This window comes from Amphibalanus amphitrite, unplaced genomic scaffold (genome assembly GCF_019059575.1).
Source record: "Amphibalanus amphitrite isolate SeventyFive unplaced genomic scaffold, NRLGWU_Aamphi_draft 000066F_arrow, whole genome shotgun sequence".
In the NCBI taxonomy this organism is placed as follows: Eukaryota; Metazoa; Arthropoda; class Thecostraca; order Balanomorpha; family Balanidae; genus Amphibalanus; species Amphibalanus amphitrite.
Window position 1 is genome coordinate 1,087,914 of NW_024881562.1, and position 24,134 is coordinate 1,112,047.

General features: G+C 50.1%; 3 protein-coding genes and 1 non-coding gene across 12 annotated transcripts in view; 2 read left to right on the forward strand and 2 right to left on the reverse strand.

Moving 5' to 3' along the window:
- The first annotated feature begins 1,450 nt into the window (after window positions 1–1,450).
- On the forward strand, window positions 1,451–9,737 carry LOC122378875 (regulator of chromosome condensation-like). 7 transcript variants are annotated; one of them, XM_043360503.1, is made up of 9 exons: window positions 1,451–1,701; window positions 2,898–3,003; window positions 4,205–4,280; window positions 4,546–4,754; window positions 5,084–5,266; window positions 5,579–5,798; window positions 7,958–8,383; window positions 8,924–9,033; window positions 9,421–9,737. In XM_043360503.1, the coding sequence occupies exons 2-9, from the start codon at window positions 2,980–2,982 to the stop codon at window positions 9,490–9,492; spliced, it is 1,320 nt and encodes a 439-aa protein (XP_043216438.1). In that variant the 5' UTR covers window positions 1,451–1,701; window positions 2,898–2,979; the 3' UTR covers window positions 9,493–9,737. The 7 variants fall into 7 exon arrangements, with proteins under 7 accessions (XP_043216438.1, XP_043216436.1, XP_043216434.1 ...); XM_043360501.1 differs by having other exon boundaries at window positions 1,679–1,729; XM_043360499.1 differs by having other exon boundaries at window positions 1,692–1,843.
- Window positions 9,738–10,553: 816 nt separating this feature from the next.
- On the reverse strand, window positions 10,554–17,784 carry LOC122378876 (inositol monophosphatase 3-like). The gene is made up of 7 exons (XM_043360507.1): window positions 17,754–17,784; window positions 15,188–15,368; window positions 14,755–14,976; window positions 14,017–14,188; window positions 13,386–13,582; window positions 12,780–12,876; window positions 10,554–11,723 (listed from the first exon to the last, which is right to left on the reverse strand). The coding sequence occupies exons 2-7, from the start codon at window positions 15,341–15,343 to the stop codon at window positions 11,467–11,469; spliced, it is 1,101 nt and encodes a 366-aa protein (XP_043216442.1). The 5' UTR covers window positions 15,344–15,368; window positions 17,754–17,784; the 3' UTR covers window positions 10,554–11,466.
- On the forward strand, window positions 12,993–13,064 carry Trnaa-cgc. Its single transcript has one exon. It is a non-coding gene; the product is annotated as a tRNA-Ala (tRNA).
- A 470-nt stretch (window positions 17,785–18,254) lies between the features above and the next one.
- Window positions 18,255–24,134, reverse strand: part of LOC122378877 — a 49,452-nt gene continuing 43,572 nt past the window's right edge. For all 3 annotated transcript variants that reach the window (XM_043360509.1, XM_043360508.1, XM_043360510.1), the window contains 6 exons: window positions 23,934–24,107; window positions 23,314–23,448; window positions 22,209–22,314; window positions 20,867–21,874; window positions 20,207–20,473; window positions 18,255–19,389 (listed from right to left, as the gene is read on the reverse strand). In XM_043360509.1, coding sequence (XP_043216444.1) covers window positions 19,370–19,389; window positions 20,207–20,473; window positions 20,867–21,874; window positions 22,209–22,314; window positions 23,314–23,448; window positions 23,934–24,107 — 1,710 coding nt within the window. In that variant the 3' untranslated portion in view covers window positions 18,255–19,369. The remainder of the gene's footprint in view (window positions 19,390–20,206; window positions 20,474–20,866; window positions 21,875–22,208; window positions 22,315–23,313; window positions 23,449–23,933; window positions 24,108–24,134) is intronic.

Below are 24,134 nucleotides of genomic sequence, written 5' to 3' on the forward strand. Positions count from 1 at the left end.
TGGCTCTGTACTTTGCACGCAAACACAGCTGTACGCCAGCACTTATGTCCTTGCCAAGAGGAATGTGCGCAGTCAAGTGAAGCACAGTAGTTGTGTGGTGGTTGAAGGGGCTGATGAGATGAAGTGACCTTACTGTTGCGTGAAGAATGAACCGAGATGCTTAGGGTGTAATATGTGCTCTTTTGTGTACGATTTTCTAAATATGCCTCAAGTACATCCGGCTAATGTGAAGTCTTGTTGCGCTGACTTTGAAATGCTGTTATGGCGTGATCTCTGCGGCAAACGAAATAAAAATGGAAGGTTTTGAAGTTTCCTATTTGTGATATCGTACAGACCAGACACCGGTAGACGCTGAATAGTTCTGATAGATAGCGCGTATGTCGGATCTCTAATGTTGTTGAGCGCTTGTGCGAGGAACATTAGTAAAAACAGTTTTAGTATCATATGACCTTTCCTCGTAAAATATAAATTACCGAAAAGGGTATATTGATATTTCGATCACATATCTTCGTCGGAATCGCTTACAAGACTGAGTGTTTCTGTCTTTTGTTAGCAATTCCGACGAAGATCTGTGATCGAAATATCAATATCAATATATCCTTTTTGACATTATGTCTTGTTAGCAATTCCGACGAAGATCTGTGATCGAAATATCAATATCAAAATATCCTTTTTGGTAATTTATATTTTACGAGGAAAGGTCGTATGATACTAACACTGCTCTTATATCGGATCTCATTGCTGTGAAGCGGTCTACCCTGATGTGGAGGTCGACTGGAGGAGCAGGTGGCGCCTTTGTTGGCCGTGATCGGCAGGCTTGGTCCCCAGAATAGCCCGAACGACTTCAACTGACTCACATCGACGACTTTGGACTTGGCAACCCTTACGAATTGTTTCCAAGACTGCCCGACATTTTGATTGTCCTGATATTGTATGTGTGTTCTGTGACGGGTCTCGGCTGCGATGTGACACGATTGGCGTCCTCTAGCAGCCTCTATCCGCTTAGGCGTGCCGAAAAAAAACTTTTGGGCGTCCTCTTGCAGGCCGCTGATGGCTAGAGGTGCGCGGTGCGAGCAGCTGGACCTGTGATTTGAACGGTACCCTGGTCACCACCATCTCTGGCAAGTGGCAGATGCCTCGTTGGGCTTCCACAGGCTCTGCTTCAGGTTGGTGAAAACCTGCAGGAGCGCGCCCTTTATAATAAAGGTGGTGGCGTTGACCTCTAATGTAATTTTATCCCCTAATTTTTAGTTCCGCCAGCCCGTGTTTATCCAGACCGGCAGCATCATGAGTCATGATAATTTATATTCTCATTTAAGCAATAAAATAAGCACATTTTTATTAGCCATATATTATTTAGCAGCAGTGTGTTACACGCTATATGTACTCCGCGCGTCAGATCTGTCTAAAACAAGTTTGCAAAAGGAGCTAGTAAAAAGTCCTGTGACGTAATCGCATTTTTTCTTTTCCTGACTTTCTCTCCCGTAATACTTCGACTTTCATCGGCTATGAAATATCAGCATCACACTTGAAAACAAAATTAATTGATTTTTCAACTCCACCTAAGCGTGGATACATAAAAAAATGACAAATATCAAGTTCTTTTGACGTCATATGAAAAATTATTTCTTGTTTCAACGGAGTTCGCATTTGAATGCATGGACTTGTTGAGAATCTCAATCTGTGAGAAAACTGGGAAAAGTGAGTTGCCGTGGAACGGATCTCTATTGTTAGTTTGAATTTGTGAACCGTTTGATCCATTTTGATCTGCTGTGGAGTGTACCTAGTCCTTTGCTGTGCCAGCGGACAATTGTAACTAAAATATAAATTACTCGATAGGTAGGTAAGGCCGCTGCCTGGAAAGTGCCGTGTTTTTTAGTGATTGTGGATTTATTGTTATGGATCATTATAGGAATGAGGATCAGGGAATGGTGGTGTGATAGGTGCCTTCATATCTCTTGGTTTTAGTTGAAATGAAATAGATGCTGATAGAATATGTTCGCTTCTGATAATTTTTTTAGAAAGTAAGGTTAAATGCCTGGGCAAATTGACGGAACCAAAGCCCACGTCACTAAGCAGTGCTTGGTGTGGAGACCTAGACTTTGCTTAGCCAACAATCCCACTCTGTAAGAGTAAGAGTTTTCATGACCTTAATAGGAGGTACTGTAAATTGTAAAAAGGTTACTGACTACTGTTATGTAAATCTCTTGCATTCTTTACATTATGCAGTTAGTCAGGGTAGGTACTCTCTTAGCAGGCAGACGTTGCCCTTGGCGGTGTTTCACGGCAGAGCGCTGCGCGTGTCGGTGCGTTGGGTTTCCATGGCAATATCAACAAACTCCACTCTGACGCTACGCTATGACGTCATCGTAAAACGCTAGTACCCCAGCGCCAGCACCATCAGCAGTCAGCACGCTAGCAGCATTCGCACTCAAACCTCTGTTCTCTCTACTATCCTTTGAACCTCTGTTCCAAACGCTAGTCATCATAAGCTAACGGATTGCACGCAACATCATTTGAGTGACGTCAGGGGCATGCCTCAGCTCCCAGCGCGCGCAGCGTCGGGTGGTAAAACAGGGCCCTTGCTGCCATATCTACATCTCACGTGCACCACAATGGTCTTTTCACAGTTAAATATATAACAAAACATAATTTAACCTGACCTAACTGGTAACCCTACGGTCCTACCTACAACCTACCAACCTACAACCTACCAACCTACAGCCTACCAACCTACAACCTACCAACCTACGACCTACCCTACTAGATATGGCAGCAGGGGTGACGTCTGCTAAGAGAATACCATTAGTCAGTGCAGGACATTTGACAACAGACAAGGTGTAATCCCTTTGAAGTTTGAGACATTAGGTGATTCTAATTTTCTATTTCATTTTCAGGTATTTTCATTCTGCATAGCCAACCTGCTGAACATATCAAGGATATAACTCAAGCCTGCAAGCTTGTTATTAATTTATTATCATGGCACTAGGCAAGACCAAGAGGGTAAGAACCGTTGAAATGAATTGATCAATTTATGTGGTGTTATTATAGTTAACCCGCGCACCGACGGGGGGGGCGGATATCCGCCCCCCCCCCTGAGGTTTTTCGCGGATAGCGGGAAAACCGCGGCGCGTAGCGCCGCGAAATTTGGTATGACTATTCTCTCATCAATTTTACACATGGTGTGCAAGTTTGAACCTCCTAACTTTTAAGGTCAGGTCACCAGGTCACTTTGAATGACCCAACCTCAAGTCACTTTTTTGCAACTTTGTCACCGTGCCAGAGCTACAGTAGATGTCGGAGGCCTTTGAAAGTCGCAGGATGTTATTAGGTCATTAGTAGCTACAATTTGTATATCTCGGAATTTTGATGTCGGTGACCTAAGGTCAGGTCAATTTCGCGACCTCCCCATTATAAGTCAATGGGGGAAAAATCAACTCCCTGTTTTTACCACTAAAACGGGTCGGAATGGCCCCATATACCATACATGACTTCACATACGATCAACCTTCACTACCTTGAGGTCTGTTTTGCTGTTGGGCAGCTGTAAGGTCATGTGATGTCATCAAAGGTCACCAAAGGTTTTTTGCCAATAACTCCTTACAGGAACAAGATACAGCCGCGCGGATGGTCTCATTGTGTTCAGCTCGTCAAGACGCATCGAATGATATACATGATGACCTCGAGGTCACGTGACCTGAGGTCAACCTTTGACCTTGACCTTTCGAGGTCAACATATATATCATTCGATGCGAATTGACGAGAGGATCACGATGATGCCCTTAGTTTGTTCCTATCTTGACTACTTCGAAAGTTATTCGAGAAAAACCCTCTCCATATCTAGCGCCGCCATTTTGACTTTTTCGACCCCTGTGACGTCATCTTTGACCTGACCTGAAAATGACCTTAGTAAAAATTGTAGACCTTGTCCGTGCGTATCCGATGCCGTTTACCGCTTGTCGCTATCTTGCTTCGTTCTCGAGATCTCAGGGGGGGGGGGCGGTCATCCGCCCCCCCCCCCCGTCGGTACTAAGTTGGCGCAGACCCCCGTCGGTGCGCGGGTTAATGTTACCTTTTTACCACATCATTTGCTAGTAAGTTGTAGTATGATCTAGAACCTTTAATTTTTAAATTTATATTCAGTGGTTGACTGGATCTGTCACTCACATCATTTTAGTAATAGCTGATGATGTTTCTTTTCCAGAAAAATGCGGCTGCTTCAAAAACTGCCTCTAAAGAGTCGGTGGGCAGTGGGGCACCGCCAGCCAAAAGGGCAAAAGGTATGTGATGCACTGTGTGGCTGCTTTTCTTTGTTCTTTTGAAATGAGCAAATGAATTAAAGAAGTTCAGAGGAAATGTTGAGTACCTATTCAATGAACAATAGCCATAGTAAGTTATGATGTTCCAGATCCATGTTATGGTTTCATGCTCCATATGATATCTCATATTAGTGGCCAACCTATAAAGGCCCACCACTGCTGGAGATGTGAGCCCTGTGGTATGATTTAGCTGACTGCTGACCTGTGGCCTTTGTCTGCCCTGCAGCCTCTGAGCCGGCGCTGCTGACCATCAGCCGGCGTAACTCGGTTCCGGGCGCCGTTCTTACCGTCGGGGAGGGCGACACCGGCCAGCTGGGGCTCGGACCCGACACCATGGACTGCAAGCGCGTCAAACTGGTGCCCCAGCTGGAGAAGGACGTCATTGACGTGTACGCCGGCGGCATGCACACGCTCTGTCTCACCAAGAATGGCAAGGTAGGTGGACGGGGCACGCTGGGATGGCCAGCGCCAGAACGCTGGGACCGACGACAGTTGACTCACAGACTCCTAGTGAAATGGAGCTGTTATATCTTAGATGATTGGGTGCTGTAGATGCTCTGGACTCTGAATGTCATAAAACTAGATACGGCAATGGAGAAGATCGTCCACGCTCATTTGATATGGCACCCGATTTTTGTACAATTAGTGTATCCTCGTCCTTTTTTCCGAAGTTAACACGTTCTGGAAGCTAGACCGGTCCCTTTCTAGGACTCCGATATGCACTGTGCCTGCCGTGACAGCCCCACCCGCGCCTCATTCTCCAGGTGTACACGTTCGGGTGTAACGACGAGAGCGCGCTGGGCCGCAGCACGGCCGAGGAGGACAGTGAGATGTCGCCGGGCCTGGTGGCCGGCCTGGGCGCGCCTGTGGTCCAGCTGGTGGCCGGAGATTCGTTCTCAGCGGCGCTCACCGAGGCTGGAGAGGTGTTCGTCTGGGGCACCTACCGCGTGAGTGCCGGGGGTGGATGCTCAGTCGCCCATACGGGGCACCTACTGCGTTGGTTCTGTTGGGCTGCTCCTCATATGGGGTTACGTGTTTCCGTGCACTGAGTTAGGAGGGAAGGAGTGTTCTTGTGGACGCGGCGGCGGATCACTCCTGAATGGAATGCGCGGGATAGACTGAAGCTCTTTAGGCGGGATTGGCTGTGGTGGTGGTGTGCGATCGCCGACAGTGAAATGAGGCTAGCCTGGAAAAAGTCGGATCTGTCCTCCCACGATTCCCACATTCCCATGTGACACTGAACCACCGGTGACCCGCAGGACTCTAGCGGCGCCATCGGTCTGGTGGAGGCGAATCAGCAGGAGGCGGCGCCGCGCCGGCTACCCCTGGAGGCCTCGGTCGCCCAGCTGGCGGCCGGATCCAACCACCTGGCTCTGCTGGACACTGCCGGACACCTGTACACGGCCGGCAACGGCGAGCAGGGACAGCTGGCGCGGGTGCCGGAGCTGTTCTCGCACCGCGGCGGGCGGCGGGGCCTCGGTGAGTGAGGTGGCGGAAAGCAGGGGGTTAAAGAACGGCCTGAGGGGGCAGGGGTGGGAGTCTTGACGTGGTGACGCTGCGGAAGCTGTGGGTGGACTCGTGGAGACAGATGAGGGGAGTTGGTGCAATGTATGCTGTCTGATTCCCCGCCATAAGACCATAAGTTTGGTGTAAGAGGTTCTTTTCCCATCTGTCCACTGTCTTCTTCGTTACTTCCGCTGCATGCTGTGCGTCCTCGCTGTGGCTACGTTTCCAAGGCACTATACTCTGTTCCGTTTCAAGCTTGCAGCTGAAGTGTCCTGCTGAAAGCAGTGCATGATTTCTGTATATACAGCTCTTACATTTTAAGACATAAATTGTTGAGCGGAGGAGCGATCTGCCGAAGAAACTCCGACTGCAAGCTTGATATGGAACAGACTATAGTTAAGCCGATTTGGAAAAATAAATGGATTTACTCCATCATAACATTTAGGCATCACTTAAAAATGTAAATATAGGATCAGGTGCTACAGCTGCTAAACGATACAAACGCTCATGCACAGATAACAGTAGTACAGTACTATAACAGATAACAGTACTACTGTTATCTGTGGCTCATGTTTTGCATAAGGTGAATAGTATCCGAGAAAAACGCTCGTGAAACTTCGCTAAATCGATTAAGGCTGAAACAGTCAACAGACTCTTTCCGCGTTCAGGAAATCGCACGCGAGAGCCTATTTTTCATAATTAGGATGGCGAAAAATCAATTTATTTATATTCAAGTCTAATACTCACCAAAGTCTAGCAGTGAATTATTTTTTGCGTATCTTTGGTTCGTTTCTCGCTGAATAATAAAACACTGCCAGTCAGGGGACTGATGTGCGCGGCAGTGATGCCAGTCGCTCGTCCGAGGCCTGGCTTAACTCCGTCAGAGGGCTGGGTGGATGGGGAGACGGGTGGGGTTGGGAACACAGCCACTGAGCAGTCTTCTACTAGAGAGGATGTGAACCAACAGGTGATGGCCGCTTATCAACGAACCGCACCTCATCCTGGAGCGCAAATTCTGCTGCAGATGAATTTGAATCACAGGGCACATTTCGATGACACACTAGACACTACCACTCATATTCCGTCAGTGCTTTGGTTTTGCACCAAATATATAAATACCAGTATAACGCCTTTTGGGGCGATTAACGGAGCGAGCGAGAGGGTGAGCCTTGCACGTGCGAAATTTCGAGGGGGTACCTCCAACTGACTTGTGCACGGCACCCTACTAACCGGTCTCTAGCGAGGTGCCAAATTTGAGCACAATCGGCCCAGCCGTTCTCGAGATCTGGAAGCGGCACCCTGCACGTGCGCACGTGCAAAATGGGTCCCAACTGACTTGTGCACGGCACCCTACTAAACGGTCCCTAACTGTGTACCAAATTTGAGCGCAATCGGTCGAGCCGTTCTCGAGATCTGGAAACGACCCCTGCACGTGCGCACGTGCAGCAGTACCCCAACTCTGGCACATGGATATGTAGTGCCTAGTGGGTGCCTACCTACATGCCAACTTTCAGCGCAATCGGCCAAGTAGTTACCGAGATATTGCAACAATTATAAAACTGACACCTCTTCGTTTTGCACGTGGCACGTGCATAAGGTGTCACCCACATGCATCGGGAATAGTCCAATACTTGGTAGAAGGAATGCAGCTACCCTACAAAAATTACCGCATGTAAATCGGTCAAGTGGTTGCTGAGATATAAGCGTCGCAAAAGCGTGACCACGGCCGGCCGGCCGGCCGGCCGGCCGCTCATACTCAGAAATTTCCGTTAATCTAAGGAAAGACTACGCTCGCTTCGCTCGCTCCGTAATTAATGCATTTGAATTGTAAAGCCTATTCAAATGCATTATAATTTTCCCGCATCAATCGCATCCGGGAGGTGCGTGCGATTGATGCGAGCATGCTTCCATGTATTTGAATAGGCTCTCGCATGCGATTTCCTGACTGCGGAAAGTCTGTTTCAGGCATTAGATTTGTCATGGAAGCGCAGTTTGTGTCCTATCTTTTACGACCCGTACCTCGGGTCTTGCCCCCCACCCCCCCACCCCCACCCTCTCACTCACGTCCCATCCGTCCCTCGGCTGTGCCTCCCTGCCATGCCGCTGACCACCTCCCCTCCCCCCACCCCCAGAGATGCTGCTGCAGCCTCAGCGGGTGCCGCTGGGCGGGCGGGGCGCACGGCGCGCCCGCTTCGATCGCGTCTGGGCCGGCGCGTTCTGTACCGTAGTCCGCGACTCGGCGTCGGGCGCGCTGCTCGGCGCCGGACTCAACAACTACAGCCAGCTGGGCCTCGAGTCGGCCATGGCCTGGAGCCTGGAGCCGATGCGCCGGTTCTCTGAGCTCTCTATCGACGAGTTTAACGGCGCGATGCACCACTCTGTGGCGCGTGCCGCCGACGGGCGCGTCTACACACTGGGGAGGAAAGAGGACGGACGGCTGGGCGTGCCGGGCCTGACGGCAGACCTGACGGCGCCCACACTGGTGCCCAAGGTGGCCAGCATGAAGTTCCGCAGCGTCAGCGCGGCCGGCTACGTGACGCTGGCCGTCACTGAGGACGGTGAGGATTATTTGGGGGCAGCGGGATGAGTGGGAGGTGTTAGGGGAGGGGGGGGGGGAGGATGACTTTTCAAGTGATGGAGCTAGGTTGCGGATATGAAACAGAACGGAACCGAAGTTTGCCTTGTGCTATTTGCAATCTGGGACATCTGGCATCAGTTTCTTTTCGATGTCATGCGTGAGGATGGTTTATTTCGATGCGTGTTGTTTACAGGTTGCGATTCAGTAGGTAATTGATTTTCGATGTTTTTCGGCACATGATTGACGCAATGTCCGGGGACGGGCTACCCGTAATTAACTGGGTGTGATGTGACACTCCGATAGGGAACCAGTACGGCTGGCCGGGTATAGAAGTGGAGTATTTGACCGACATTGCCGTCCCCTAGGTAACCTGTACGGCTATGGTATGGGCAGCACCAGTTAGGGACTGGGGAGTATTTGTCTGACAGTGTGACCGCCCCGCAGGTAACCTGTACGGCTGGGGTATGGGCAGCACCGGTCAGGGGCCGGGAAGTATTTGACTGACATTCCCGTCCCACAGGTAACCTGTACGGCTGGGGTATGGGCAGCACCGGTCAGCTGGGACTCGGCGACGATGAAGACCGGCAGGAACCGGAGCAGGCCAAGGGCAAACAGCTCGAGAACCGGGAGGTGAGTCATTGTCGTCCTGCCGGGCCCGTCTAGATCTGATGTTACCTAGGCGAGTTTGCCGTGCTTAATGTTGGTTACCCTTTTTTCAACCCGTGTCTAGCATGCTGTAGTGCCGGAGTTACTTTCACTCTTGGCAGTGCAATTATGTATCGGTTAGCGAAAATGGCAAGGCAATTGAAAAACACAATTCTAACGAAAAGTGTGTCAATTTTCAAGCAAGCTGCAGCCATCATGTGGCTTGTGGATGAATGTTTTGTCAGCGCTAGGTGTCCAGGTAAATCTGGCCATGTCGGCAGCTGTTCAAGTGGGCACCTCCCGTGCCGTTCAGCTATGTGACAGAGTCCTGTGTCTGTGTCTGACCTCCGTCCGATCCCCGCTGTGTTCCAGGTTCTGCTGGTCTCTGCCGGCGGCACCCACACAGTGCTACTGGCGCGGGACCGCCAGCAGAACGGTCACTGACACCGGCCGTCCTCCCCGGCGGTCCTATCACGCCGCCGGACCGACCCGCGCCGGCCGCGGCGCAGAGTTTTTACCTCCCGCCCGCGCCGCCGCCGTCGTCGTCAGTGCGTCATGTTTGTATCGTGTGTTTTTAACGCCGGACATCTTTGGGAGGTCGCCGGCGGTGCCATCAGCGCGGTGTGACGTCATGTCGCGCTTCACCACGTCATCAGCAGCAGTGAGCCAATACAAACGTCCGTCACCAGTGTCGGTGTCTGAGTCGTTGCTGTGCCGGGGCGAGTTACCGATGAGGGTTTTGATTGAACCAGAGCCGTGGCAGATGGCGGTGCCTACGAACTTGTTCGACAACCTAGTGGAGGTCGACGCTGGTCGGATGGTCGTATTGCCATTTAGCCGCAAGTTACTTGTTAGACACAGATCGCCCCATCGACAACACCGATAGCACCCACCGACAGGTTTACCCTGTCGCAGTCCTCAGAGGCGCACTTGTGCCAATAACCGGGCCAGCTTAAAGCAAAGAAAAGGACTGATAACACCATCAGTGTATTACGATACAGTCCCTGTTGTTCATGTTTGATAGAAGCGCAGAACACACGGCACATCTCACTCAGGATTCTACATTTGGCTGATTATACTGCTGTCCAGTCCTCAGTCTCTTCAGCCTTCAGGTGATAATAAGGATGAGTTCATCACTTACCACTGTCTACCATCTACCACCAAAATGGAAGCCATTCAATGAGAAAAGGTGTCACAAAATACACAGTCACAATTAACAATGACCCAAGCATGCATATCATAGAATCAGATCAGAACAGCTCTAATTAACAGTCTCTCCCAAAAACACATTGTGTCATTCCCTGCGCTGTGTTTAACGCAACGTAATAACTCAGTGTGAAGTAAATAAATAAATCAGCGCGCGTTCCTATCTGGCACAGTTGACACTAACTTCGTGAACTGCCGACCACGGACAGCCCTGGCAAGTAGCCCACTAGCAGGTGAATGAGCGCTCACCGGCCCCACCAATTAGACAGTCGCATCCCAACCTGTAGCCGCCCGTATTCTGACGGTAGCCGCCCGCAGACACAGTAGCCACACGGCCTGGTGGCCGTAACCCGGGCCCTGTTTCACGGCACGGCGCTACAGCGCGCTACGCATATCGGTGTATTGGGTTTCCATGGAAACATTAACAAACTCGGGCTCTCGCAACGCTGGAGCGTCGAGGCGAATTCGCCTCAAACGCCGCACTAATACAGTAGCGCACTGTAACGCCGTGCCGTGAAACAGGGCCCGATAATAGCTGTTAACATCCCAACGGTGAGCGTGGAGGCCGGAGCCTGACGGACGAGGGATGCCTGTGCACGGACAGTTGCCGCAGCTGGGTCTGACGGACGGCCGCGTTAGACATAGCAGTCGCTCCCGCTAAAGACGTGGCCCTGTGTCCAGATGCAGCGACTGGCCGTGTAAATGCCTCTGTACCAGCCCCCGCTCCTCCGCTGTGATGGCAGCGCCGGTAAGGGTCTGGGCCCTGTTTCACGGCAGCTGCCAGCACGTTACCAGTCCACGTGTCAAATTGGGTTTCCATGGAAACAACAAACTCGTATCTATAACACTACCACAAACTGTGACGTCAGCTCGCGAAATGCGCTGGCAGCGTGCTGCCAGCGGCCGTGAAACACTGCCCTGGTTTACAACGGGCCTTCCTCCAAAGTCCCGGCTTGTGACCATGCCGACAGGCAGAGGTGAGACTACGGCTACCATTTGAGACACTCGTGAACACGACAGCCATTACCGATCGCGAACGCACTGTGCCTTGAAGGCAGTCTTTGATCGTGCACATGAACAGACATGATTCCCTCGCACTACACTTCACCCCGCCCGAAAATGTCACGGAACGTAAAACAGCAGACACTCAGTCAAATAGTCACACCAGTATCAGCATTCCCATCCCTAATACATAAAACTTCGCTAAGCGTACTACGTTTGCTGCGCCTTTTTCACCTTCTCCAGAAGAAGATTATGGAAGAAGGCAGCCCCCAGCAGGCCGTCCTCAATCTTCTCTTTCTTGTCCTCCTCTCGCGCGGCGTAGTTGATGGTTTGGCCGCTCAGTGTCGTCATTTTGCCGCCCATGGCGCGCAGAATGGCGTTCGGCGCACACGTGTCCCATTTCTTGATGAGAGTTGTGTGCAGGTATACATCGCCTTCACCCCACAGCGTCGCCAGAGCTTTGTAGCCTGTCGGAGGGACGGAAGGGTGGTAGTTAGAAATGGTTAAAGGGACTATCCCACCTTCTAAAATGTTGTTAAAACCAGTTAAATTGTGCCCGACTTTATAGATTGGATGACCAGGAACACGGTTCTGGCATTTATTTTTCATTAAACATCTTAGGCTTCCCATATTCCAAACACAAACTTTCAAATATGTGACGTCACAGCCCAAAATTACCTCCTTCCCCAGGCCACATTACTGTCATACAGCTGATTCTTTTTACTCTGTAGGCACCACAACAAAGTTCAGACCAAGTTTTAAGCGATTTTTCAACGAACAAACCCATTTAAATCAGAATGACTAAACGAGGTGACGTCACACTAACGGTCGCTCCATGTTGAAGATAGGGCCTTGCACAGCAGCACAAGGCCCATTTTCAAATGAAGGGAACGAATTTCTTCAACACCAAGAGGCCGCGGGGGTTGCAACCTAGATAGATAGTGGTTTCTGAACCTCGCCGCAAACTTGGCTATCTCAACTCAAACCCCATGTTAAAGGTGGGATAGTCCCTTTAACGGTTATCGCGTGGTGTGTTCGCTCGCGGTAATCTGGTCATACCGTGTCTACTGGGACATTGCCCACCGATATATAATCTGAGCGGGGCCTTACAGCAAAAGCTAATCGATGGAGTGTGTCAGCCATAAAGGACCGACAGTGAAACAACTACCGCTCAGCCGATGGGGCAGTATAATTCAGCTAGGAGCCGATAGCCCGGTTACGCCGATAGGGACACCCCGAGCCCCAATCGACCGGCACCTGATTAGGTTAGTGCCCAGGCGATAAGGACACTATACCCCACGAACGGCAGTGCATACAATTACACACCCCGACCCCCGACAGGGACCGGCCGTCCAAAGCCATGTAAACCGGCAGCCTGGTTTTCGCTGATGGAGACACCCCGACCCTGGCTACGACCCCTGACTGACAGGAAGTCAGATCAGCACTGAAAACGGACATCCACACCTTTGACTGCATAATAAATAGTACAGGGCGGACACCGGCTTGACCCTGACTCTACTGACCGGCTCCGGCTGCCGGGACGATCTTGGTGCTCTCGCCAAACGCCTTCTTGGCAAACACCTCAGTCTTGCCTCCCGTGTGAGACATCGACACCAACACCTGGAAGAAACGACGTTTGTCAGTTGTGAGCTATGGTAAAATGAGTGCTGATAGATGGGGGAGATCAGCACCGACCGCGATATTTTGATCCGTGATCGAGCATCCTCTTCCACCGTGGGGGTGTAGCTCAGTGGTAGAGCGCTCGCTTCGCATGTGAGAGGCCCCGGGTTCAAACCCCGGCACCTCCAACCGCCTCTTTTCCTTCTACCCTGATAGGCGTAAATATGTGAAAGGCCCAGGCGGCGACCTAACTAGGACACAGCAAACCCAAGAGCTCATTGACTGTAGCAAGTAGTTACATAGTATAAAAAAAAACTACAATCACTCAATTGTGAAATATCTGATGATCAGCTATCATTGGAACTCATTACAACCATACACATTGACATACTCTAAAATCCTAAGTCCATACCATTCTAGCACAATCCGATACAGCCCCAGTTTTACCGATACCCATCCCTGAAACATTACATGCTGGCCCAAGTACTTAATATCCCCCCGCATCCCACCTTAAGGGGGTCGGGCAGCTGGCTCGATGTGAACTCCGGCTGCTTGCCGAGCTGGAGTGTCTGCGAGTGTCCGCGCTCTGCCCAGGCCCAGTAGGTAACTCCCGAGTCCTGTTTAAACGGCTGGTGGATGACGCCCATCACAGGCTCGCCGCGCACCGCCACACATACCATGGTCGTCACGTACTGGAGCTTGTTCTCTGTGGGCGCCGGGAAACATACAGCGGTTAGACAGAGCCGAGGGGCTATAGTGGTTGAACAGGATACGGTCGGACAGAGGTGAAGGCAGACAGGGGTCGGTCAGAGCCGAGAGAAGTCGAGGGGCACTAAATACGCACCGTGATAGGACAGAGCCAATGGAGGCGAGAGCGCACAGTGGGGTCGGAGAGCGTTTAGGGGAGTCGAGGGCACACTTCTGAAGATTGGGACCTCCCCATGACTGGCTGGTGAGTCACGGTACTCCTCGAGACCCTAATGAATGGCCGCTGTACTCTTTGGCGATACAGTTGGGAAGTTCAATCGGGACCCTCTTCTGACCGCTGTACTCTTTGGTGGCACAGATGGGACACTACTGACCTCTGTACTCTGACCGCTGGTAAGTTGTGTACTGTCACTGAAACCTAGTCTAACTCACCGCTGTACTCTTTGGTGGCGTCGAGCGGGTCGATCCAGACGGTGATGTCGTCCATCTGGACGGGGTCGTCCAGCTCCGTGATGGTGAGCCGCTCCACCTCGGCGTTACGGCCGCTGATGGGCAGGATGTCCGGGTGCGCCGCGTTCGGGTGCATGTGCTCCTCAGAGATCACCTGACAGGAGCGGGTGAGAGTCAGCGACTGGTGGGAGGGGTGGGTGAAACGGAGTGCAATCTAGTTTGGAAATGTAAGGGAGATGGGTTCCACATGATTAACAAATATCAGATGCTTCTACACAACAAACTCTAAGGTGGTAATGAAGCAATTCACAAAAAAGAGTCATAAGGCCAGTTTTACCAACAGAAAAATAGCTGCCTGCCGGAATTTTGTGCCTAAAGGCCATTTCACATACGGAGCATAAACGGTTAAGCCCTATCCGCTTACGTTCCCATCGCGTTTACGCTCCGTATGTGAAACGGTCTTTAGACAAAAAATGCCGGCAGGCAGTTTCTGTTGGTAATGCTGGCCTCTGATTAATCAGAACCGTGAGTCATGTGGATTAGCGACAAAAAAAAAACAAATAATAGAAAATGCAAAGTAAAACTGATAATGTATATAAAAAAACTGTGAATGTCGTGACACAAGCACGAATGCACGTTCTCGAACTCTTCCTAGCACATCTCCTCCCCCTTCAGCCTTGCGTCCACGCCAGGCCCACGCCACTGCCGTATGTCGCTCACCGTCAGCTGGGGGAACATCTTCTTCAGTCCGAAGTACATCTCGTAGTGGGAGCGCATGTCGCCGTCAGTCACTGGGTTGATGACGCCCTCGCGCGTCTTGCCCTTGCTCTTCAGGTTGAGGTCCGAGTCGCGGCGGACCTGTTTCACCACGCTGCCACCGCGCTCGGCGACCTCAATGGCCACAGCCAGCAGCCGACCCATGTCGACAAACTTGTCCTGCGGCTGCCGGGCGAGACACAAACGATGTCACGACTTTGCCGGGAATAACCGTCTTATAATAAGGATTTTTAAATGCACACATCGTTCACTATGACTTGCAATTGCAACCCAACCACAAATTTCGCTATCGCTGGGTAAAGTCCAGCAAAATAGACACCAGCCTATCTCTATGACATTGCAAACTGCCAAGTATGCCGACCTTCATGGTTCTTACCTTTTTATTGAATCGAAGCTGACTTTTGAGTGTGTTTGCCAGACTGCCCTTGACCTGGTGGTTGGTGGCCACATAATAGACAATAATGAGCACACAGAGACCAAACAGAGTGAGCATCCCACACCTGCTGATCCGCACTGTGCCTCCCAAATTCATATTGAGCTTAATTCAGTCCTGGCTCCTGTGGGTGGAAATGACAGTCAGATGGGCGGGCAGTAGGTGCTATGCTATAGACAAATAAAATGAGCTGATAGGTAGGTAGGTGCTGATAACTGAATTTGGTGATAAAATACTGTTCATTACCTGTGCCAATTCATACTCTAAAGTCTAAGGTAATGGAGTTCAAATAAAAAACATGTGATAGTTATTGGTCAAGATGTATTCCTGTAGTTTTGCACATCCATAATATAAACTTTGTGAGAAAATAATGTTAGAATTGTCCTGAATTAAAAAAAAAAAACAGCATTCATGCATCCACTTCCAGTGCCACTAAATGTTTATTAGATATAGGTATAATTGTGCAACAGTCCTGTCTATCACCTTCATAATTCCTGGCTGCTATTGCCTTCATCAATAGCAGCCTGATAACATCATATTGAAAACTGAGTAACTGGACCATCTAATAATGGCAATGCTGTTGTTGACCACACAATACCATAACTGTCCATATGGTCACTGCAATGAATAATCAATGTCTAATTGTCACTGGTCCACAGACCAATCAGCAGATACATCTGAAGAGGAGTGAGCTGTGAGGCCAAGCTTGATTAGTAATAGCAGCTTGGCTGTATAATTATGATGCAGAGACAGATGTCACTAGTAATCACTAAGTGATCAGATGGTAAATGCTATTCATGTGTCTATTACATAGATTACTAATTAGATAACTAATTATAGCACTGTTCAACCAGGGACCTTTACCAATGGACCATACCTAACAATGAGAGAGATCAAGATGTCCAGTTATAACAGTTAACTCATTCCTGATTCCATTCCTTTTAACAAACAAATCCTGATAAATGAAAAAGAAAATGTAAAAACCAAATGTGGAACAAAGTGGAAAATTAGCATGTTAACATAGTCTAGCAAACCTAAGAAAGAACAGAGTTAAAGTGCCTGAATCACTTTGCAGTTTGCACGTGTTTTGATCACTTGAAATGTACCTATGGTTCACCAGTTTAGAGAAATGTGCGTGAAAAGTTGTGACAGAAAATATGCTCTCAAAATATCATAAAAACGCACATGCATCAGCAGCCGCAGCACTTTAAAGCCATTCTTTCTTAGGTTTGTCAGACTATAGATGGACATATCACATAAACATGTAAAATAGCACTAAAAGAGAAATTAATAGAATATCAATATAGATATCTGATATATCAGTGCTGCCACATGAAGTGGATACATAGATAGAAAGATAGATAGACTTGCATTCCAGAACAACAGTCCATTGCTATGAACTAAATGCACTGTCAATGTAAAACAAACATAAAACAAAGCATGTGTCAATAGAACCTGGGGAGCCAAAAGGGTAAATATTTACTTTAGGTCCGCAATATTATTTTAACAAGAAAAAATGCACATTCTTACACTATTTGATGTCCTGAATTCAGATATGACGCTTAAATGCATCAAAAATGTAAAATAAGATACTAAAACCCCAGCACATTACACCGCACTGCTGCACAATACACACTGAAGAAAGCACCGCCAGCCCTACTGGCGCACGCTTCCGCGACAAAAACGAAACATACAACGCTGCCCTATAAAAGAAAAAAATGATGCGGATATTCATTAGTTTTCGACGTTATGAAAATGACGTCATAATACCAAAGCACAAGAAAAACGGTGAATAAAAAAGAGAAAATATTTAGCAAAGGTAATAGAGCATGAAAAAATGATCAGAACATAACCAAACCTTACCTAACCTGACCTACTGATGTTTGCCTACTGGGGGAAAAGGAAAAAGTGACTTGCATGAATAGATTGCAAGCAATGGTAAGTCAAATATTTTTAGGTTAAGTGGTTATGCATCAGGCTTCAGGCCTTCGGCCTGAAGCCAGATACACAACCACTTAACCTAAAAATATTTGACTTACCATTGCCTGTAATCTCTCCTAAGGCATTGCCTTCGGCACTGCACCGCTCCGCCTCGATTATTTTGACGTCACTTTCCTTACAATTTATTATCACCCGTAATTTTGCTCAACCTTGGTTGGACCATTTGTAGCGGGTGCGCCGCGCAGACACGTACAGTTCCGGTCGGAGGTGGGGCCGTTGGTGGTGATACTGGTGATACTAGTGTACTGGTGCTTTTAAATTGGTTTCTAGAAGGAATAAGTATCAGAAATGAAATCAGGAGGTCTTAGAGTATCGTGTGAATGACTTTTATTTACCCCTCTGTTTTGCGGACCTAAAGTAAATAAATACCGCCAATAGCACATATCAATATCAGTATCAGTATGCTTTTATTTAAAACGAAGATCACCAGCAACAAATTAACATTTTCCAACAAACACCATTCCAAACCGTTTTAATTCCATGCAAAATAAATCCAGTCATACACGACCCCGCATGCAATGGTGAACAATTTCGAAAATAACTTTCAAAACTCCATGAAGCACAGTATTCAAGGTTGAGGTATTTATATTCTCAAATTCATATGGCAGCAAAACTGAAAATAAGGCTACCATATTATGACGTCAAGCGTAAAACAAAAATTTATGCTTACCCCTTCGTGAATCGTTTACTCCCTGCTATATGCAGCTAGACAGAATTTACATGAATAATGATTCATGTTAGGATGCCATTTCAAAATAGCATCCTAGGATGAATACTAGCTAGTATTCAGCCTACAAACGTTTATTACTATTCATGTGCATAGGCGAAGTTCTGACCAGAGTTCTGACCAGGACCCGTTGCAGATATATGCGGGTTAGCACGCGTATCTCTAGGAATTTTGGTCTGGTCTCAATGAACTCTTACGTTCAGCATCTCCCGAGCTCCTTGCATCACTGAATTATAATTTTAGTTAGATATACGTGCAGCTCCCTGCATACAAACAACAAAATCATCAGATTCTTTATTGACACGTATAAAATTGTCAGATGGGCCATATAAAAGAAATATTAGAAAACCACACACATTGGGAATGGTGGTACAAACGAACGGGTGATACAAAAGCGGTCGTTTCATCCAAAGATAGTCGCCACACGCTCGCCAGTTTCTGACGCACTCCCACAGAGAGACAGCCAGCCTCGGACAGGTAGGCCAACCGCTGACGGGGACGCGACGCCAGCGAACTACGTACGACCGGCGGCGCCACGCCGCGCCGGTCGACGGCACACTGGTTTGATTTGGCTAGAACTGACATCGTTTACCTCCGTAGCGCCACCGGGGCGGCGCCACCGTCGGACGAAATCCGACGCACTACGTCTACGCCGGGTGCAGTCAGCCGTGCACGGCCACTCCTTAGTTACGGAGAGCCAGTGCAACCCACCCAGAGTTCTGACACACCCACACAGAAAGACTACTTCAATAAATAAACACGGTCCTACCTACTCCCGTGTCAAGGACAAACACTGAGGTAACGGGGAGAAGTCGGGGTGCGGCCCGACCAACATTCATCTACCAAAGTCCGACAGAACAACCACAGACGAGCGTTCACGCACACACGCCGGGCGCAATGGCTCCCAGGCTGAGCATTGGCGGCCGGGCCCGACCGCTGTCCTGACTGATGGCGGCGTCCGCTCGGCCGGGGCGGCAGGAGCGGCGCGGCCGGAGCGCCAGGAGCGGCCGGCAGAGACGGCTGGCTGCCAGCGGCCGCGACCCATCTCGTCGGACGGCAACACAACACATCGGCTCCGATGGCAACGTACACAGCCGACCATCGAACACAGTCGACCAGACAAGAGATAGAGAGCGAGCGTTGAGCCAGGAGCCGAGGCTCCAATCAAATACAAGATCTCAGCACTTAAAAAATTGGAAAATCATCATGACCGTTTGTACCGTATATCTAGTCTAGAACTTGCTCTCATCACAAGACTAAACCCAATTTTGCACTAGAGCTTGTCATGGCTGGCGGCCGGGTGGGTCAGATGGCCGGGGACGAGAGGGCTCGCCGGACGGGCAGAGTGGCGTCTGTCCGTCGGCCGAGCGGTGTCCCGCCAGCGCCCGCCATGTTGGCTACCGACGACTACGGAGACCTGGAACACAAAGCGGCGTGAGACGAGTCTGAGCGTAGCCCCGGTCCGGGGACCAGCTACATGTAAAGGGGACACGGCTTGGGCACGGGTCGATGATCAGCCAGCGTTAATTCAGCTGGTGTTATTTGATGAGTTTCTAAATCATGCGAATGAATTGAACTATGTTATTAAAGTATGAAAACCAGTCGATTGACGGTAATTGATAACCAATTTAGGAAAGCTTTTTCGCTGAGAAGCAGGTAACGATGCATGGACACAATAATCACATTCGTAAGTAAATACGATCACAGGATCAGGTTCGCTAATTATCGCGACGGTCAAGAGGCCCTCGTCGACGTCAAGGGGTCCTAAAAACAAACAACTGACCTTGAGACGTCAAACTGTCGTGCACTGCACTAACTCAACTTAGCAATTGCATATATGCGCATCGTGCAAGTTTCATGCATCTATCCATCCATCTCATTTACTGCCTCTCAGTCTCAAGCGCAATCCATACGTTATCACAGCCATTCAACTTTCCACCACCCACCCATCAAAATATATCCATATATCGTCACATGCATCGTTCTTATACGGAAACTAAACGGTTTCCCCCCATAGCCAGCACCGTTTCCGAGCAATAGCCCGCCAAAGCGGACGGACGTGTAACGCATTACGTACCAGACATCACTCCCATTCCATCATCAACGAAATAACGTACTTTCCCTCAAAACCACTCTGTGCATCGGGCACAATGACTGTTCTATGTTACTACCTGAAAAATATGTCATCCGTTCGTTCACCCCACTCCACCGACCCGTACCGTCCCGTGTCTCACCCATGAGTTCGGTGGGCAGCGAGCCGCGCCGCTGGCATGCGGGCAGCGGCGGCGGTGCCGGTGGCGGCGGCGCTCCGTCTGCCGAGGCCACCGCCCGCAGCCGCACCAGCAGCGCTACGCGCAGCTGGCTGAGCGGCACGGGACCGGCGGCAGCAGCGGCGGCGGTACAGCCGCCCTCGGCAGCCGAGAGCGCACCGGGCCGCGGCGGCAGCCAGTCGGCCACCAGTCGCTCAGTGCGCTCACACCACGGGGCCTCCACATGCATCCCTGGGGAAACGAGCACACAGAGTCTGGTCAGCTGATACAAAACACACTCCAATCGGAATGCCCCTTCCACATTTTACCTAAGAAGTCACAATAATCGATAATTTTTTCGGTGTCATATTGTTTTAGACATGTCAACGTCGGTGGTGATAAAAGTCCTCTTTAAATCAGACAGTTGTGAGAAAACGTCTGTAAATCTTAACATATACGACGCTACCACTGAGTTGAACCAATTCGCCTACTTTTATAATTGCACTAACTACGTTGTACACAGAGGACAGAGAAGCCCTTCATCAACAACGACCCACCAGACGAAGGTGGACAACGAACTATGCAGGGTCATCTCGCATAATCTATGTGAAATGTGAACAGATGTGGCATCTATATGGCACTCACCCTCAGTAAATGAGCTGTTTCTGGCCAGTGAGCCGGTCACGCGGGCCTCCTGAGCGCAGCCACCCAGCTGGACGGGTGCCGAGCCGCGGCGGCGCAGCAGCTCCCCGAGCGCGCCCGCCGGCCGCCGGCTCTCCGGGCCTGTATCGGACGGGTGACCGCGGCCCGCAGCAGACCGCGGCGGCCACTGCAGAGCGCCCAGCTGCGTCTCGATGCCGGCGGTCGGAGGGGTACCGCAGCCCTGTCCGTCGCGACAGACGCCGCCGGGGATGACCGGTGCCGCCACCGGCAGAGACAGGTATCTTACTCGAGACGCGTCGCCGGGCTGGGTGACTGGGAACGTCCTCTGTCGCTCCAGACGGCAGTTGTACCGCGCGGCCGCGCATGGCGGCGGAGGCGGTAAGGATGGCGAGGGCGGCGACTCGGGTGACGCCAGGCTAGCCAGACTGGCCGTCGAGCCGTCCCGATTGGGCGTCGGAGTCCAGTTGGAGATTGGCGTGGCTGTTCCCGCGGCCGTGATACTCGTGATGGAAGGGTCGGGCAGCAGCAGTTCGGTGCTGACGTCACTTTCACCCTCATACTCCTCGGGCACACGCAGACTGGCCAGTGAGCACACGGAGAGCAGGCTGGGGCCGCCGGCGCCGTGCATATGCACCAGTGTCTCTGTGTGCAGCCGGCGCGGCGGCTGGGCCGGCAGGCTCTCTCTTCGTATGATTGTGCGCGCTACTGTAGCGGGAAAGGCGACCGGCGCGCTATGCCGGCGGCTGCCATGCGTCGGCACCGTCAGCAGCTCACGCAGCTCGGTCTCGGAGACACTCTCGGAGACGGGGTCATCGGTGGGGTCCGTATCCGACATCTCCGTCTTGGTCTCCTCCTCTGTCTCCTGCTGCATCCAGGCCTCCCAGCGGGCGTGGTTCTCGTTCAGATTGCGCACCATCTCGGAGGAGAGCGGTGTGCCCAGCCAGCGGTGCCACTCGTGGAACAGCGGACGCACCACGTGACGGAAAAACCCTGCCGACGGACACAGCAGTCAGTGGCCGGTCAACGGGATAGCGAGGCCCTGCAGTCAGTGCTAAGAAGCACATCATTTCTCATAAATCGCTGACCTTTAAACGTTAATTATTTCAAGGAAAATTTCAGTCGGCGAAACACTAGTCAAGTTCAGTAGGTTTTAGGCTTCAGCCAATGCTAACAATAACTGAATATCGATAGTTTTAATGTCAACCAATAAGTGGAAGCATTTTATAGCTTCTATGGACGTACACAAGACTTGCAAGCGTTTTTCCTTTCTCAAAATGCATTCAATTCAATAAGAGCTTACCAACTTATTTCCCCGAGAACTTACCAACTTGTATCCTGGCCACCGAACTGCTCGTTCGGTCGCATAAGCTCGTTATTGGCAACTTTAGTCTCCTCTCATAGTCTCCTTGACGATAAAACTCGTCACAGACCTGAAAGAGAATATCATTAGATATGACCGTATGTGAGAGACCAGACACACAAGCAATGTACCACTGTACGGTTCGTAGTTCTTACATACCTATCTGCAACAAACTGGTCATTACTCATTAACGCTTCCAAATCGGGAACAGTTTCAAATCATAGGGGAAAGTTGGGTAATATCGGCCAGTAGGTAATATCGGACAGGCGGTTATCTTCTGAACTCTCCCCCAGGTGTATGCGCAAATATTTTATTTGGAAAAGAGGTAGCGCTGGATTTCCTTTGTCACCTCCTCCTCTCGTAGGCAGTTTGCCGCTAGGCTGTTATAATTTTTTTACGTTAATCACCATTTGTCCTTCCATCCATACAACTTATTAATTACCTGTTATCGCAGAGATAAAGAAGTTGTAACTGCCAAGTTGTACCTTTTCCACTTACTTGAACATTTTTGTTATCGATTTTGGTCCAACTATCTGTGTTCAATGTGTTTGTTGCTCCCATTTTGGCGCATTTTGAACGGCCTACGTGTTTGCTATTATCGGACACCCATCCGATATTACCCTATGGGGGGAGGTGTTTGAGACCCCCTCCCCCTCTTCTAACTCGGCTCCTGGGCCACGGAGCGACACGCGGAAGGTGGCGTTCGAAAGAGCAAGAAGCCAACGCATAACTCGGAGACCAATATCAATATCAAGACTCTTTGGGATCCATTTGGACGCCCGTCCGTAATTTGCTGCTGCTGTCCGAAAATACCCAAGTAGGTAACTTTTTTTCTTCTTTAAAAAATCGCTGCGCTCCAACGCAACACCGGAACCTCAGCAGACTTTCTAAAAACAAGGTTTTGGGCTTTCTACATATATTTAAATGACTCCCAGTTACATAAAAATGATAACCTTCATGTTACGATGGCTTGAAGTTACCCGTCCGATATTACCCAATTTTCCCCTACTTCTGTACGAAAAATGCGTTACTGGACTGCTCACGTTCACAAATAGCTTTTACCACGAACCTTTTTACTCCACTTGTGACTGATGTCCCAGGGTCGGCACGGGTTGGAGATATCGGCACATTTGAGCGCGATCTGCAGCACGAAATGCCGGTGCAGCGGCCGGCGCAGGTCCAATGTCGACGTGGCAAGGTAGCGCTGCCAACCAGGAACGATAATCAATGACACTGACCTTTAGCCGGCCGGCAACCCAGACCCATTTCAACACTCACACAATACAATTGAATCACAGGCTATCAATGTCGATTGATTTTGCCGCCCTTAGTGATTGCATTGTTTGAGCTTTCATTTATCACGTGCAATCATACTGACAAGATAAGAGATTGAGTTGATTGAACTTGGGACTCTGACCAAAGATCAGATTCGGTTGCTCTTCCGAAAGCGAGAGCGAGATAGCAGGAGAGCGAGAGAGAGAGAGAGAGATAGAGGGAGAGAGAGAGAGAGAGAGAGAGAGAGAGAGAGAGAGAGAGAGAGAGAGAGAGAGAGAGAGAGAGAGAGAGAGAGAGAGAGAGAGTCAGCGAGAGTAAGGACGAGAGAGAGGGAAGAGAGCCGCGGCAGTGGATTTGCAATTTGCAGTAAAGGCCGGCGGACCATCAGCGGAGGCCGGACGGCTGAGTACCTACCTGGAACTGACCGATGAATTCGGCCTGGCGCGCAATATCGGTGGCCAGGATGAGGGAGCGTATCTGGGACATGAGCTCGGAGAACCGGCCCGGCTCCAGGTGACTGAGCATGCCCGAGTCGGCCACGCAGCCGACGGCCATCCGCCAGTGGTGGTTCTCCAAAACAGAGGCGTTCTGTGAAGAAAGACAGGACAACGCTCT

What these genes read in the sequence shown, in the direction of transcription:
- LOC122378876 (XM_043360507.1), bottom strand. Translation starts at nt 15,343, where the DNA reads ATGAATTTGGGAGGCACAGTGCGGATCAGCAGGTGTGGGATGCTCACT. An exon ending in AGCTTCGATTCAATAAAAAG is followed by an intron (nt 14,977 to 15,187) that starts GTAAGAACCATG and finishes CTCGCCCGGCAG; the next exon opens with CCGCAGGACAAGTTTGTCGA. An exon ending in AGATGTTCCCCCAGCTGACG is followed by an intron (nt 14,189 to 14,754) that starts GTGAGCGACATA and finishes CGCTCCTGTCAG; the next exon opens with GTGATCTCTGAGGAGCACAT.
- LOC122378875 (XM_043360503.1), top strand. Translation starts at nt 2,980, where the DNA reads ATGGCACTAGGCAAGACCAAGAGG. An exon ending in GCCAGCCAAAAGGGCAAAAG is followed by an intron (nt 4,281 to 4,545) that starts GTATGTGATGCA and finishes TCTGCCCTGCAG; the next exon opens with CCTCTGAGCCGGCGCTGCTG. An exon ending in GCTGGCCGTCACTGAGGACG is followed by an intron (nt 8,384 to 8,923) that starts GTGAGGATTATT and finishes CCCGTCCCACAG; the next exon opens with GTAACCTGTACGGCTGGGGT.